We start from the raw sequence: 17,251 nt of genomic DNA, 5'->3' as shown, positions 1-17,251 counted from the left end.
CCCAAACAGAATTCAGAAGCTGATCGTAATGAAAACTAGAATACCTTTTGCCAGTTGCAAGCTACAGCGAGCAAGCGAGAGAGGAAGTATGGCAAAGCACGCTTAGATAATAAAAGAAAAGTTTGAGATAGAAGAGTCGAGCACCAACACACAATATTTAGACCAAATTACCAATTACCACCTACCAATTTAGATCAAATTGCAGACCCAAGAGTACAACATTGTTTAAGAAACAGTTTTTAAATTTAAAGGAATACGTGCACTTGCTAATATAAAAACACCCTAGGTATGTAGAAAATATATCAGACATTCAAGGAGTCTTCATCTGAGCAGGATAGTTCAATTTCGTTTTGTGGAACATTCTGTGGAAATAGTTTCAATTCAATAGTTTCATGCTTTTTTATCACTTTATGTTCCACGCATGAAGCAATCGACAGCCGTTTGGCGGTGAACTGTATAGCACAAAGCTGCGTGTACTTGAAACATTCAGTACTCAGCAGTAGAACTGGAAAAAAATGTACTCAACAGCCTCCATAGTAGCAGAAATAAGGCATCTAAGGCTAAGGAAGATAACTGTTAGCTGCAACTACTAGTACTACATGTAGTTACATTCTTAGGAGGCACAACAAAAAGAATTACCTGTCTGTGGAGTCCGTTGGCACAACAAATTCTTGGGTGACTTGAATTGTCAACTTTTCAAGCACGTCCTTGTCCAGACGTGCTTCCCTCAGCGTTTCCAGTGCAGCTTCTTCCGTTAGAGACTCAAACTCTTCATCAGCTGCAGAGGAAGTGGAGAAATAGAGAAAGAGAGAGAGAGAGGGGGGGGGAGGGAGGGAGGGAGAGAGAGAGAGGGGAGGGAGGGAGGGAGGGAGGGAGAGAGAGAGAGAGAGAGAGAGAGAGAGAGAGAGAGAGAGAGAGAGAGAGAGAGAGAGAGAGAGAGATGGAGAAAAGACAGACAGAAAGTAGCGACAATAGATATATTAGGCCATATAGGGAAGGGTACGTCCAAGATTATACTATTTCGGCATCCGTGGGTTTCCTTTGAATTGTATCTGGATGAAGAGAACCTGCCGCATCATGTGGATATAGCTGCATGCAAGAGTCTCCTCGCCACGATGCACAGTGATTTGTCTCAAGAGTCGGTGTCCACTGGCTTCACCAGCATTTGATGCCCTGCAGAAAGCCCATGCTGCATTCATGAACTCGCTTTCTACACCCAAGGCGAAGTTTTGGCAGTCCTACTTGGACATAGTGCAGTTGCTGCTTCAATTTATACGTGCCACCAGAGAGGGGAGCTGGCCTCTACAGCGTCTACATGTACACTTAGATTGTGCCTAGCGAATGCTGCCATGGGCATTTGCCTATGACAAGGTGAATTACAGCCGCTACCTGTCAGCGTACCTCTTCGAGATGAGAACATTGGATGAAACTGACCCAGAAGCCAATCACTACATGAGGCCTTTAAGACAGTGAAACCGGTCAGTCAAACAATGAAAACTATGGTGTGTTGACAACTTGTGTCGGAGGACTTTCCTCTACCTCCTAATTCTCAGCCCAGCGTTCCAACAACGTCTTCTCTAGGGCGGCCATCGATCAGTGCATTGAGCAGACGATCAACAAAGATATGAAGAGCAGTGGCGGTGTCACTGGGATCAGTTCGAAGGAGTGTGCTCTCCAGCGATGGGCATTGACTGCCCATGCCCGCGCTGGTTCACACGAAAACGTCTTGCGTCGCGTCGTAGTGCCTCTGGTCAATTGCACCTATCGACGAGTAGATGTTGTCATCAACCAGTACTTGGCACTGTCCATCAAGACCATGGGGCAGAGTCGGTGAGCTGCTGCACCTGACTCAGCTGTCAATATTCAGCATCGGAACCAGAGACTTCCAAGCGATTCCTCATTGTGTCGAAGAACAAGACCTCCTTGCTCGCATTCCTGTTCATGGAATGGTAGTCTCTGGATTACGCATCTATCCTAAAGACCTGTTCATTCTTCGTATTGTCATGGAACCAGCTGCTCCAAGCTGTGTGGATTTTGGATTTTCATTGATAATTGAATGCCCAAAACCAGAGTCAAACTTATTGAAATCAATAATTTGTTAAATTTTGTACTGCGCACAATACAGCACGGCAAGCCTGATCTTCTGCAGCAGTGTTGTACATTGTACTGCACTTGGCAACCAGGATGTAATTCCAGATCCCAGCTGAAAAACCATCAGGGGAACAACACAGTGTGTGTGTGTGGGGGGGGGGGGGGGGTCAACAGTAACTAATTAATATTTACGACACACATGCCCAACGGCGGGCTGGTCCGTGCGTGCATAGCCAGGATCTTGGACACCTTGACCTCGGATCCTGGCTGGCCAGCAGCTGGGTTCACCATAAACGCACAAGAAACTTTCACTTTGTTTGCAATACTGTAAGACCACTATTATTTTACAAACATTTAATATTAACGATCAACGAATTAAATTCGTTAAATTTTGAGTCGTTATGTGCAAAAATGATGTACATAGTACCTCGTGATACCAAGAGTACATGTATATAAGCCTCCAAGAGTGTGCAACTCCTGACACCCTTTCTATGGGGTTCGCCGACGGTGAAAACGCACATCACGTGGTGTAGTGTCCCAGTTGTACGCTTCGAGCCCATTTTTAGCGAGCAGCGGAGTAATAAAAAAAGCACTCCCTGACAGAAACTCACTGCACGTCTGCAACTCGCCAGCATAATCATGGCAGATATTCGGATTGCGCGCACGCGAACCTTAGTTGTACGTAGTACAAAACATACCGGAGACAAGTGATGTGAGTTTTCGCCGTCGGGGACCCCACGTGCAGAGTTGCACACTCTTGGGAGCTTATTTACTCTTGGTGGTACTAGTATCAAGAGTACATAACCCCAAAGAGTGTGCAACTGCCTGCACAACCTCTATGCTGTGCTGCGACGGCAGAACTTCACATCACGTGACATGGTTCAAAAGGTTATGCTGGCAAACAGTGCAAAGTGACCACAAGAGAGTTGTACCCAAAGCTGGGCTGCGTACAACCCTGTATCTATCATGCACAGAGTGCAAATAATGGTTACGGGTTCATCACGTGATGTGAAGTTCTGCCGTCGCAGACCCCATAACTGGAGTTGCACACTCTTGGGGTTATGTACTCTTGGTAGTATGTACAGTCATTTTCTGGTTTTGACAACCAGAATTTATTAACAGTTCAATCCCCTCGCGACCATGCCTTTGCCAAGAGTGGCCATTGCTTGTAAACAATGAAAAGACATGTTCAACAGCTATTGCGCTGTACCTAAATACAAGCATTTTGCTTTCATCATTGATGAAAGGTATTTTTTCCAGCATGGACTTGATAGGACTCCCCGGCCCCTCCTGTGTGCGTTAGATACAGCAGCAGTCACACGTGCAAGGTATGTTAGGAAAAAATGAAGATTATAACATCTATAGAGAAGAATAGTGACCAACGTAGAACGCCAGTACTGTCGGTCATTGTCGTGCAATGTTATCGCATGAGCTGATTGTTTAGTAACTGGTGGTGTTAGTGGACATAAGAGAGGTTCTGCACAATGAAAATTCGAACGAAGTTTCGCGACAGGCCTTGCGAAAATGTGTACGAATTTTCGCACGAACTTTGTGTTCTGCACATTTTCGTAGTTTGCACGCGCCAAGTGCACGCACACCATGACCCGATCTCACAAAACTTCCTACGAAAGTTCATTTCGCGTCCAAAGTTGCAAAAGTTCGTGCGAAGTTTCTCACTTCGTGACGTAGAGCGAAAGCTCGTACACATTTTCGTTTTGCAGAACCTCTCTATTATAGCGTAACTTATAGTTCCTTGGTCCTTTTTCTTTTCTATAAATTTATCCTTGGCTCTCCATCCCAGTCCATTATAACATCTATTATTTCAGTTGCTTTCCTCCAACTTTAAACCATTCCCTGAACAGATGAAAGCATTTGGAAGCAAATCCTATAGAGATTTTTCAATGTGTACCCTATTCATTATTTCTAACTCAGAGAATGAGCCAGTAATAGATGTAAAATAGAAGAAGAAGAAAATACATGCCATGGGAGCGATGTGTTTTCTTTTTTTAATTTTTACTTTCATTTTTCATCCAAATTTCGCAAAAAAATGAATTCTTCCAAAACAGGCCTTATACAAGGTGCAGTGGCCACAACACCACAGAGTAACTTGTTTAGGTAGCATACATTGTAAAAATGCTGTAAAAGCCATAATTATATTTCTGGTTGATCACCAACCCATTCATTGGCGTGGACCGTAAAATCAGAATCCACACTCTTTGACCATTTTCTATACAAAAAATCAGCGTGTACAACCCCGATATATTTTATTGTTCCAAAACTACCAGCCCATTATCTTCACAATGCAAGAAATCAGAACAGAATCCTAATAGAAATTCCTGCAGAGAGTCTTCCACTTTAAAAGTGCTCCATGCCAGTACAGCACACATATGAACTTACACCCATAATGTAACAGCAATCCAGCTAGTTCCAATGCAGCCACATTGAAGTGCATGCTCTGCTGCTTTGCACCTGCACGGACACCAACACCACCACCACCAACAAGAGCGCACAAACCTCAAATAGATTGATGCACACCGAACGCAGGCGAGTAATGCCCAGCCACCTGCCCAACCACATGAATGCTAGCAAGCACCCACACTGCAGCTACAAAAGAAACATGTGGTAATGCCGAGGAGTGTGTGTGTGTGTGTGTGGGGGGGGGGGGGGGGGGGGGAGAGGAGAGAAATAGAGAAGGGTTTAGTTTTTTTTTATCAAAGTGTCTTGAAAGCTCCCCACATATCTGGCTGAGTTCTCAATCACTCCAACAGGATGTACATGTATAGCTGGGTTTGATATCACATTCCATACCCTTCTCATTTTATGGTACATATATTGTGCAGTTGTGCGAGTACTTGAGGTAGCAATGCTGCCACGGATATCAAATACATGTAGGGAACACGGATGCTTGAAGCAGTAACACCATGGCAATAAAATACACCCAAAGGAGACAGGTTGACTGCCGCAAACCATTAGCTAACAGCTGTGCGCATACCTAGGAAGTGCTTGCGAGGGAAGATGATGACTCGTGGCACCAACAGGCCAGGGTAGAGTGCACTGGACACTGACTGGCCACGCACCATGACCACATTATGTGCTATACTGTTGGCATTGAGCACTTTCACCACGCGCAGAACATCTCTGAATGCCACCAAAACAGAGATAACACACAGTCACACAGAACAGTCCAGACACGACGCAGGGTTGCTGAAATGCTGCCGTGGCAGCGAGGCCCCCGAAACAGGAAGCAACAAACATAACAATCATATTCAACACGAAGAAAATGTCATAGTTATGGCGGTTGGTGACAAAGTAAAACCACTGGGTTGGAGAAAAATTGCATGTGCATTGCTGTCGAGGCTGCTATGCAGCGCATGGAGTTCTTTCCATCTGATATCAAGGTACCTATACCAAGCACTAGGCATTGATAGCAGCAGCATCCCCAGCAGCAGCATAACCAGCAGCAGCAACAGCAGCACTAGCAGCAGCATCACCAGCAGCAGCATCACCAGCAGCAGCATCACCAGCAGCAGCATCACCAGCATCACCAGCAGCAGCAACAGCAGCACTAGCAGCAGCAGCATCACCAGCATCACCAGCAGCAGCAACAGCAGCACTAGCGGTAGCATCACCAGCAGCAGCATCACCAGCAGCAGCAGCAACAGCAGCACTAGCAACAGCATCACCAGCAGCAGCAACAGCAGCACTAGCAGCAGCAGCACTAGCAGCATCACCAGCAGCAGCAACAGCAGCACTAGCAGCAGCGGCAGCAGCAGCACTAGCAGCATCACCAGCAGCAGCAATGGCAGTCACTGGCAGCAGAAGTCACTAGCAACAGCAGCACTAGCAGCAGCACCAGCAGCAGCACTAGCAGCAGCAGCACTAGCAGCAGCACTAGCAGCAGCAGCACTAGCAGCAGCAGCACTAGCAGCAACACCAGCAGCAGCACTAGCACTTATAGCACTAGCAGCAACACCAGCAGCAGCACTAGCAGCAACACCAGCAGCAGCACTAGCACTAATAGCACTAGCAGCAACACCAGCAGCAGCAGCAGCAGCAGCACTAGCAGCAGCACTAGCAGCAGCAGCACTAGCAGCAGCACTAGCACTAATAGCACTAGCAGCAGCAGCACTAGCAGCAGCACTAGCACTAATAGCACTAGCAGCAACACCAGCAGCAGCACTAGCAGCAGCACTAGCACTAATAGCACTAGCAGCAGCAGCAGCAGCAGCAGCAGCACTAGCAGCAGCACTAATAGCACTAGCAGCAGCAGCGCTAGCAGCGACACCAGCAGCAGCACTAGCAGCAGCAGCAGCACTAGCAGCAACACCAGCAGCAGCACTAGCACTAATAGCACTAGCAGCAGCACTAGCAGCACTAGCAGCAGCAGCAGTCACTGGGACTTGAAGCACTTACAGTGTGAGCTGTTCTGAATTGCCACGCCAGCTGACGAGAAAACCAAAACTGTGATATCTGTCATCCAGACGATAGAGACTGTTCTCTAAATGCTCAGTATGCTGCGCACATCACAGGAGAAGGAGCAAATGTTGACATTGCAGAAACACCAGTATCTTCTCAATGAGTGTATTGGACAGGAGAAGTAGGCTTCATTATCAAGGTTGATAATTTCTGTGGAGTGTCATGCGTGAGATCCTTACAGTTTATAAGCCCAGCAGTTTGACTGCTAGAATTCCTAACTGTTATAATGTATTGGCATGTATCACCAGGCACATTACTGTATCGCTTGGAAGAGCAACAGCAACGAGGATGGACTTACCCAGTTCTGAACCGGTATGCTAGTCTTTGTATACATGGCTTGGAAGTGAAGGTGATTCACAGATGCTAGTGCACACAGGCTATTGAAAACAACTATCCAATTTCTGTGCAAAGACAGGAAGAAAAAAATAGACTTTGCAGCACAAGAAGAGCCATAAATACATACCATAGTTCACAGCATGGAGAGGAAGGAGGACTGGGTGAGAAATGACAAGACGGAGAGAGAGAGAGAGAGAGAGAGAGAGAGAGAGAGAGAGAGAGAGAGAGAGAGAGAGAGAGAGAGAGAGAGAGAGAGAGAGGAGAGAGAGAGAGAGAGAGAGAGAGAGAGAGAGAGAGAGAGAGAGAGAGAGAGAGAGAGAGAGAGAGAGAGAGAGAGAGAGAGACACACACACACACACACACAGAACATGTTGCTGAACCTTTGTAAAACAATTCCTGCCATGGTTGTGACTGTACATGTATCATCACATTCCCAGAAAAGGCGCAAGTACTACTAGTATCCACTACTAGTATCCGCACAGGCCGGGGAGAGCAAAGCAGATTCGAACAGCTTACCTGCTGCGACTGAGTAAGAACAGATCGACTGCATAACGAAGACCATATTCCGTTATACTCTACAGACCAAAAGAACATATACCGGTAGACACACACACACACACAGACACACACACAGATACAGAGAGAGGACCCGTGCAAGCACAACATGAACAACAGGATGAGCAGAGCAAAGGGGTCATGTGACAAAGCCACTACCAGACAATACAATGGAACAGTTCCACAAGTACTTAGTACAGTAATTTCACACATGGCCAGACCTGCCTTTAGAGACCATACTGCAGCAGTGTGTAGTGTGCACAGATACACAGTCTTTATACATGGGTGGTCTTTCTACACAAGCCACATTGTACATTGACGTATGGCACTTGAGATAAGTGGCCCCTAAAGACATCGACAGGTGGATGCTTCCACAGATTTTACCATACATATAGCTCATAGGAACAGCTCTCAGCCAGCCACAGGGTATTCTATCAGTAGGAACATTGGTTCAGCTACTCAGTCCAAGCCAGCAAATGATATACATGCCGAAAACGGGGTCCAATCACCGCCTGGCTGGAAAAGGCTTCATAGGGACATCAGACCGCAATACAGCAGCAACAGTTCATTCCTACCTCGCTCCACCAAGACACGTAAAGACACCACAGCACTAAAACAAGACCAGATGTACTGTACTCTACTTGCAATATGGCTGCTCACATCAAACAAAGGCAAGATGTTGACAACGCCATTCTAATGTAGTTCTCCTGAGAGGCACGACGTCATAAGCAGAGCCAAGCGGTAAACTTAGCACCGGTCTAACTAGAAACTAGTCAGCCGTGGTGCTAATGTACAGTGCCACTCAATGAAATCCGATCAAGCGAGTCAATGCCACACCAGGTGCTATCGGTCCTAGGCCTGCAAACACTAGTATTTGAACTGGCGCAGGGCGCAAACTTGATTCACGCGATCGGATTTCATTGCGCAGCACTGTACATAATCAGTCGTGACCAAAGAAATCCGACCCACGTGCTGGAAGCAGCCCCAAGACCCACGTGGGCCCTCGGATGTTTGTTTCGGACGGTGTATGATGTAATCAAAATAAAGATCTGGCGCTACTTTGGACTTGTGAATCGGATTTCTTTGGCCACGATTGTACTATGCACATTCCTATAAGGCAATAGTGACAAGCGTACATGCCTGTACTATATACATACACTCATACAGTGATGCACAGCTGACAGAATACTGTAAAGAGTGAAATTTTCACGGCGTTTTTAGTTCGCGTTTTCAGAATCCGGACAGGTTCGCGAGGTTTTAATTTTGCGATTGCACAATGGCATTCTCGCTAAACCTGTGGCATTCTTGCTAAACCTTTCATGGATCTCCTTTTCGCGCTGTCTAAATTTCGCGATTTCCACGCGGTCGCGAATTTCGCAGAAATCAGACCATCGCAATAATTTCACGGTTTACAGTAGCGAATAGGATGGGCTAGGATGCTGCAACGCGCGACACTTCACTCACCTGGCATAATTAGGCCACACAGAGTCAAGTGCTGCGAGGTACAGCAGTACACAGCAGCGACAACATGCACCATACGTCTACTTCTACCAACTGTAAAACACACAGTAACTTTAGTGAGTTTAGCGACATCAGTGTATCCACTCAGCTTTAGGCTCTCCAAGTGAGATCAGCATTCCTTGGATCAGCATTCACTGTATTGTTTTTGACACTTGAGTTGCTCAGAATTTAGGTCTGCTTTGGGAATTGCTTAAGATGTCCCTGCTAAAACGACCCAATTTACAGTATTGCTGCTAACCTGTGGACTTCCATCCATGGCAAGTCGATGTGGCACAAGTAAGACATGGCCATGATCGATAGGACTGTCATTGATAATGATGTCGTTGTTTGCATCGGTGTCCGGTTGTGAGTCTTTGGAGTGCCACCGGAACTTCGGGTACATTTTCAACAGCAACTGGAGAGGATACATCAGACAGAGAAAAGTAACGATAAGGTGAGACCAAAAGATTGAGATTCACGGACCCTCCTGTACCAAAATCAAGCCGAAGTCATTTCTTTTGTACAGTTTATGTACATGTACATGAGTGTACAGTACTGATTGTGTGAGTAGCTCTGCGACAGGGAGTCACACAAACCCGGGCTTGTACGACTCCCTGATGTATGACTCGTACTTGTAGAGCTAGGACCTAGGTCTTCTCGACTCATTCCTTGCGGCTGGGCATGCAGCGCACTACGAGCGCGAGTACGAGTGCTGCGCAGTCCTGTAGCAGGTTGGTCTTATCCGAGTTTCACTGTAGTCTGGCATCACACGTCACAAGTGGCTACCAGTATGAGAGGCGAAGTTACAGTTGCCTAGCAATAGCATCTCCATGGCAGTGTTGAGACAAAAAGAAAATTTTCTGGCGTCGTTCGAGGTGCCCACGGGGCATTGGCTTGGACACTGGTGTCGCTGAACATCTGCCAGGTAGGCTCACACCGTTCCAGCCATTCCAGGTCCTGAGAGCATATGCAGCGCTGGTGGCAGAGTGAAGTCTCATGGAATTGAAATACCGAAAGCTGATGCTCACCCTTCTGCTTACCATCTATGATAGTCGAAGTGTGCAAAGCTACCCATCTGCACATCAAACAGTATGAATGGGCGGCATTGCGTGGCAGCCGACCAGCACTAGGTAACTGCACTAGTAAAGTGTATGCTTGCTAGCGTCACTGGGCAACTGTACTAGTGAAGTGTATGCTTGCTAGCGTCACTGGGCAACTGTACTAGTGAAGTGTATGCTTGCTAGCGTCACTGGGCAACTGTACTAGTGAAGTACATGCTTGCTAGCGTCACTGGGCAACTGTACTAGTGAAGTACATGCATATGCTTACTGGTGTCTCAAGCTTACCTCCCTTGCCTTGATCTTGCCAAAATGAAACTTGTCAGGGTCGAATGGTTCGTGGATGTTGGTCATCGGCTCAGGGGGTCTCCGAAGTGCACCCCGCGAACGGTTGCTCTGAGAGAACCACAGCACCACATAAACACAACACAATAGCAAGTATGAAAGTATGAAAGTGTGGAAGAGACTGATGAAGGCTCAAGTGACACGAGCTCCATTCGTCCTTTTGTACTCAATACGCAGACGAGAAAAATTACACAAAATACTGGTAGTGGTGGTGGTGACTTTGGAGGTACTGTACGCATTGTTGTGCGGGAAATCATAGCAAGAAAATTACTGATGGTTACTTTTGGAAGGACTTGCACGAGTACATATCGCTACTTGTATACTCTTAGTCTCTTACACATCGTATGGGCTCTTGCATGTAGCGTATGAGCATACCTCACGCAAAACCCGGAAATAGTCGATCTCTGGCCTTTTTCAAACCCGGCTTGGGCCAAATTAGGCCCAAAAAGCAGATTCTAATAAACTAGTACGCACTACATACAGTACGTGTGCACTATACAGTGGGACCTGCCTAAGACGACCGCTCATGGGACCTTCAAAACGAGGTCTCTGTTACCAGGTGGTCTCCTTATCCAGGGTCATTAGACTGGAAATAGCGTCCCTCGGGACCGGTCCGGTCCTGGTTTCAGTGGTCTTCTAGGACAGGTGGTCGCCTTATCCAAGGTCAGTTGACTGGAAATAGCATCCCTTGATCGTGATTCTAGTGGTCTTCTAGGACAGGTGGTCTTCTAGGACAGGTGGTCTTCTAGGACAGGTGGTCTTCTAGGACAGGTGGTCTTCTAGGACAGGTGGTCTTCTAGGACAGGTGGTCTTCTAGGACAGGTGGTCTTCTAGGACAGGTGGTCTTCTAGGACAGGTGGTCTTCTAGGACAGGTGGTCGCCTCGACAGGTTTTACTGTATGTGCAGTGTTGGAATATGCACAAACACAAACATGGTGCACAATTGCTTTTGCATCCACCGCCTTACCATTGCCACAAACATCTGCGAGCCGTTAAGCTTGCGATACTTGAGCTCTCCCAGCTTGTAACGAAAGTACTGCTTGTGCATTGCTTGGTTCCATCGCTCTTGAAGCTCTTTGTCAAACTGCCCAATAGAGAAAATCCAATCAAGAGATCGACAGACACACAAGGCTACACTCGTAACATACACCTGTACAGCAACATATATTTTATGATAGCAACACGCCTTCCTCACCACTATGGGTCAAGAACCACTGACATATTGCATGATGATTTCTCGGTTTCTGCAGTATCGCTTTCTCGCAAGCACGTGCACACAGATCACACACACACACACACACACACACACACACACACACACACACGCGCGTGCGAGAGAGAGAGAGAGAGAGATAGAGATAGAGAGAGAGAGAGAGAGAGAGAGAGAGAGAGAGAGAGAGAGAGAGAGAGAGAGAGAGAGAGAGAGAGAGAGAGAGAGAGAGAGAGATAGAGAGTGAGAGAGAGAGAGAGAGAGAGAGATGCAATTCGGCATGCACATGTTGAGTGAATCCGATCGATCTGGATTCAGATCCGACTAATCCAATTCCAGTTTTAAGGGGTCGTCCACAAAACTAATATCAATCTTTTTAGAGAAGATATTGGTTCGTTGGGGAGGGGGGGGGGGGGTGGGAGGAGGTTTGGTCTCTGTTCGTCTCGCCTTGTTAAAAAATATATCGATCTCTAAATGTGGATGGGCACTGTACAAACATGTAGCTGATAACCTACAAGAAGTGAAAGTCAGCCTTGTGAAGATAGCCACGGCAAGGTTTTGTGACCATGGCAATGAAAACCTAGGTGTACGGTGAAGTCGGAGTTGCTGCTGGTCACGTTTCATGAGGAAATTGGCCTTCATTAAAAATATCAATTCCCTGCATAAACGTGTGTATGTTCGTTTTGAGGGTAAAGGGAGGGGTCTGGGGAGAAATGAACAAAGCCAGCAATAAATGTAAAAAGATACGTACGAGTTATGAGCAACTGCCCACCACTGTAACGAGATAAGGAGCAGTCAAAGTGGTGGACAGTTACTCATAACTCGCACCCCTGTGTTTTCACATACCAAAGAATGAGAGTTTTGCGAGGAAGCATGTGCAATCTACTAATTTCCTCCTCTTCCGAAGCAAAACGGCTACCATTGCCAAAATGACAGCGTTGCAATCTACCAATCTCCTCCTCTTCCGATACAAAGGGCTCCTGAAGTACCCCATTGCCGAAATGGCAGCCTTTCCTAAGTTTCCTGTGTCATGGCCAGCATGCACTGGAGTTGATCGGCACAAGCCGTGCACAGCAGAACCCATGTCCTAAGAGACCGCCAGTGCTTAGAATAGAAACCAGCCAGCTGAGGCACCAGAGCGACCATACGAGTGTCAACATACTGACGTATACGGTACATGCACAGATCTGCTATAGGCACCATCGCACAATATTTGCGTGTGTTCCAAAACTTCAAATACACTGTATCGCTCAAGAGTACATGAGTGTACTTCAAGTAGCTAGTTAAGATCTCACCTCACTGAGTTCGTCCGCCCCGTCTATAGGTAAACCTGCCTCAGCTGACAGCTGCTCTCGGTCATACTCCACACTCATGCTTAGCCTTCGAACGCCTGCTTGGCAACAAGCCACGAGAGATGCGATTCGTAACAGGCAGACACACAAAGACAGAGGCAGTGAACGCCTGCTTGGCAACAAGCCACGAGAGATGCGATTTGTAACAGGCAGACACACAGAGACAGAGGCAGTGGCTGCAATTACAGATCAAACATGCCAAGGATGGACCAAGTTCATTCAAGTTGACAAGACTGCCGACATGCACAAACAGCTAGTGACGTTAGTGTTCGACTGCATAGGCGCAGTATTGCACACTCTGGCCATACGCATACCGGGTAGATGTAGTCAGCTGGCCTGTTGAACCTCACCACAAAGCGTAACAACAAAATAGCTCAACTTACTGCGCAGGAAACTATAATGACGGCCCCCACTGGATAGACGGGTTGTGGTCGTAACGCCGTGCTGGCTCCCAATGTGGTGATCTGCTAAGGCTGCATAGGGAACACACAAAACAAGAAACCATTACTAGTACTGTATTTCTGGAGTATAAGCTGCACTGGAGTATAAGCTGCACCCAGATGTTGTTACCACGAAATACAGACATCTATCCTGTTTATCATCGCTAATTTGACAATCACAGTACAGTCGTCCCTCTCTAATCCGGCACTTGCTTATCCAGCACCCTTGCAAACCAGCACACTTTCTGGCGAAACGGATTTGTTCAGTTCATTTCCTCCTCTTTAATCCGGCACTTGAATTCCGCCTCCAGCAGCGATTTTCTGCAACAAATCGCTCAAACTGTACATAATTCGATTTTATAATCCAGCAGTTGCACATCGCATACCGTACGGCCGTGCATAGCTATGTCAGTTTGGTCAGTGCATGACGTGCATGAACTAACTTATCAGGGAGCATTCTACACATGTAACATACACTTGGGAATGTCCTATGCTATAGACATGCATTCCACGAAGTACTTAGATTGACACAGAAAATCCGTGCGTTTTGACGTACAACACAAACATGTATGTTAATAGGTGGGCCGGGTTGGAGGGCAGGATTTGATGATCCAGCACCCTTGTTTATCCAGCAGAAAATGCCGCTGCAAAAGGTGCCGGATTACAGAGGGACGACTGCATAAGCAGCACCGACTTTTTTTGGGTGAATTACTGGTGTTTAAGGTGCGGCGTATACTCCGGAAAATACGGTATCTGTGCCCGGTGCATTTCAAATCTACCTGCCATGTTGTAGTCGTTTAACATACGTGTGTGTGAACTCTCTGATGCACTCATGAACAGCGCACCTCACCATTGTACTGCAAGACCACTTTTAATAACGAACATTCATATCTACAAGCACAGTCCATTCATAAAAAGATGAGCGCTGGCTCTGGCGACCTCCCGTATTTGGCGATTTTTCGTGATTCTATCGTACACAGTACTGCAAAAATTTGAAGTTTGAAAAAGGGTCGAAAAGGTACCTCAACTGGGGTTCGAACCGCACAATCAACGCAGTGATGCAAATGGAGTGAAACGGAATGGATTTTCATGGCCTTTCCCAATTCAGTGTTTATAAGACAAAACCTGGCCGAAATCCTATTCTTGTTACGGCTTGCGTTTTGGAGAAATGAACTTCAGAATCATAATTGGAAGAGCATTCCATGGGGATTGCAGGAAAATTTGTGAAAAACTCAAAATTTGACCCATTTATGGCCAAAAGCTAGGATATCATATCTTTCTGAATGGAGTGTAGGGACTTCTTTTGAATTCGTTATCTGCAAACACAATGTACATACATACACTTAGCACGTTAACAGCCAGAATTCGTTAACATTTTACCAACACTACTCAGTTCAGCACCCAGAAGACTAAAGACTCTGAAAGTTTATCTTCATCTGCGCTTCTATACGAACGAAATGACGCTTCCAGTGAAAATTTCTTACGTAACATCCATTCAGTAGGGCAAACTTTTTCCAATTTGGTGAAGGTGCTCGAATTCGATTGGGAATATAGGACGAGCAGGGCATTGCAGACTCATTGGACCAATACCATTCCACTCAGTAGGGACATTTTGATTTTAGGTATTACATCATCGACATATATGTACATGTACTTCTGGGTCCGTAGAGTTTGGGTCCCTGGGTCGAATGGTGTTGGTCCCACGTGTCTCCGACAAAGCGTTCTTGAGATATATCCGTTTGAAAAACTGAGTTTCGGGGGGGGGGGGGCTGCGCCATGACGTCATGCGGCTGCGCCACACCTTCCGCAACGTCATAGCGTGCACCTAGGTCAAAAGGAGTGCGTGGAAGCAATAGTGTGAATGCTAATTCAAATGATTCGGCCACCGATAGTACCTGGCTCCGGATGACTGGGCGCTCAACTTCGCCCATGTTCGATTGGGCATATCCGACAAACCATTGACCGCAGCCTCCTCAGACAAAGACCATTCGACTCAGCGCCCCAAACTATACGGACCCTGAAATTTAAATGTTTCACCGGACTTCTCCTTTAATTTAAAATCACAGGCAATACAAATCTTGATCACGGTTGCATTTACCCAGATCCAGTTTAAAAACACACCTACTGTAAAGTACCATGAGAGCGCCCTACCAACTCATCCTTTCGTCACAAAGTTTCGCGGTCGTGCTGTGGAGGTGGTGTCCTGGCCGACGGCCATACGACACATACCCTGTACTGTCCCCACAGGATACCGCGATTCCGCGGACGCGCAATTTTCCGCGTTATTGGCTGTCATCCGCGTTTTCGAGAGGTTTTGTATAAAACCCGCGTTATTCATGAGAATGTACAAGAAAATAGCACATGATGTTGAAAATGTACTACAAAGTCGTACCGGTGCATGAGTTTGTACGACAAAGTTGTATACTTGCATGAAATTGCATGCTAAAGCTGTACAAATGACAGAAAACTCGTGCAAAATGACCGCATTATACCGCATATTTGCCGCATAATGGCCTGTTTACGCCCGCATAATTATACGCATAGTTTTATGATTTCATCCGCGTTATTCTGTGGGGACAGCATGTACACACACCGCACACTCTGCAGTCAATCTGTACTCAGTTTACCTTTGAGCTCGAGACAAATTGGAAAAAAATGCCAAGCGTGACCTTAGTACACTAAGGTGCTCACACTGTACAAACGCTGCTGCGCTCTGCCATTTTCTTTCCCTGGCTGTAATGGGCCATTCACACTACGCCCAAAACGTGGCGTACATGACGTTTTCGTCCGGATAGCCATGGCAACATGGAACGTGGCGGGAAAATCGTACCCCTGATACGAAAACGTAGACGACGTATCCAGACCCCTGTACCGAGTTTCATTCTGTCGTTCCCAGCAGTTTGTGTCCAAAAGAAGCTATACACACAGCTGTTCGAGCAGCGTGTATGTGCCTGTGTGAATGCACCTGCATGAAAACGACATCTGCCAGTACGTCATATTCCAAAACGTGACGCGTATTGTATTAAACGTAGTATGAGTAGCCTACAAGATCAAGGTGGGGCGCTCTCGCGGTACTTTACAGTGTGATCAGCATAATGTTAGTGCCATTCTGATGGGAGCTCCGAGGGGTTCACCGATGGCGGTTTGGGGTTCAAAAGGCTTGAATATAATTTGAACCTGTGTAAATTTCCATGATATACGATATATGGCAATTCACCTAAATTGTGGAAACAAACTAGTGGCCGACATGCAAGAGTTAAAATCATCTAAACTTTCTTTTAATCAATTCACTCGTGCACTGAGCATGAGTCTGTCGATCAACACTACATCAGTGCATTCCCCCTGGTTGAAATCCATCAAGTACTAGAAATGAATCTCATATCTAGGCCTTCGTTGGTTACACTGCAAAGTTGGCGTGCACCAAGACCTAACATATCAATGGTGTGTGTACAGGAAGATCTTCAATATACACTCACCGATCCCTATCAATATCAACGCCCCGAGTATCACAACTCCAAAAGAGAGAGGACGGTCGAAAGCTCCATTCACACAAAAACTAAGGCTGCGCTTAAACACAGCTCTGTAATACCTCATTCCACAACATTATCTCACGCACTCGTTGTCGGTGTCAGCATTATTACCGTGCATACATCACTCATAAAGCCTCTTCTTCCTCACGACTTCTACTGGAACAGTGGAGATGGTACTCTGATGCAATATGAACTAACTTGCTCGAACTAATACTTTGCTGAAGTAAAAAAGAAGTAAGTTACAATGCAATGCAATGCTGCAAAACTCAAAAATGAATGGCCAATTTCAGGTTTCAACTAATTACTTCAACAAAGTTCAAGGCCACAAAAAGTCAAAAAGAAGGGAAACATCATAGTT

At 46.4% G+C, this 17,251-nt stretch overlaps 1 protein-coding gene across 1 annotated transcript; it reads right to left on the bottom strand.

Annotated features, from left to right (window-relative positions):
- Positions 1–23: 23 nt before the first annotated feature.
- On the bottom strand, positions 24–17,189 carry LOC135829410 (GDP-D-glucose phosphorylase 1-like). Its single transcript, XM_065341822.1, has 12 exons — positions 16,840–17,189; positions 13,307–13,396; positions 12,867–12,961; positions 11,329–11,445; positions 10,305–10,412; positions 9,218–9,373; positions 7,420–7,478; positions 6,866–6,968; positions 6,505–6,605; positions 5,084–5,229; positions 4,489–4,560; positions 24–778 (listed from the first exon to the last, which is right to left on the bottom strand). The coding sequence occupies exons 1-12, from the start codon at positions 16,955–16,957 to the stop codon at positions 636–638; spliced, it is 1,308 nt and encodes a 435-aa protein (XP_065197894.1). The 5' UTR covers positions 16,958–17,189; the 3' UTR covers positions 24–635.
- Between the last annotated feature and the right edge of the window lie 62 nt (positions 17,190–17,251).

Source organism: Sycon ciliatum, chromosome 1, assembly GCF_964019385.1.
Source record: "Sycon ciliatum chromosome 1, ocSycCili1.1, whole genome shotgun sequence".
Taxonomy (NCBI): Eukaryota; Metazoa; Porifera; class Calcarea; order Leucosolenida; family Sycettidae; genus Sycon; species Sycon ciliatum.
This window is presented reverse-complemented; position numbering and strand designations above follow the sequence as displayed.

What these genes read in the sequence shown, in the direction of transcription:
- LOC135829410 (XM_065341822.1), bottom strand. Translation starts at nt 16,957, where the DNA reads ATGAGGTATTACAGAGCTGTGTTTAAGCGCAGCCTTAGTTTTTGTGTG. An exon ending in TTCTTACTCAGTCGCAGCAG is followed by an intron (nt 6,969 to 7,419) that starts GTAAGCTGTTCG and finishes GTCTTTGCACAG; the next exon opens with AAATTGGATAGTTGTTTTCA. An exon ending in CCCTCGCAAGCACTTCCTAG is followed by an intron (nt 4,561 to 5,083) that starts GTATGCGCACAG and finishes GTGTCCGTGCAG; the next exon opens with GTGCAAAGCAGCAGAGCATG.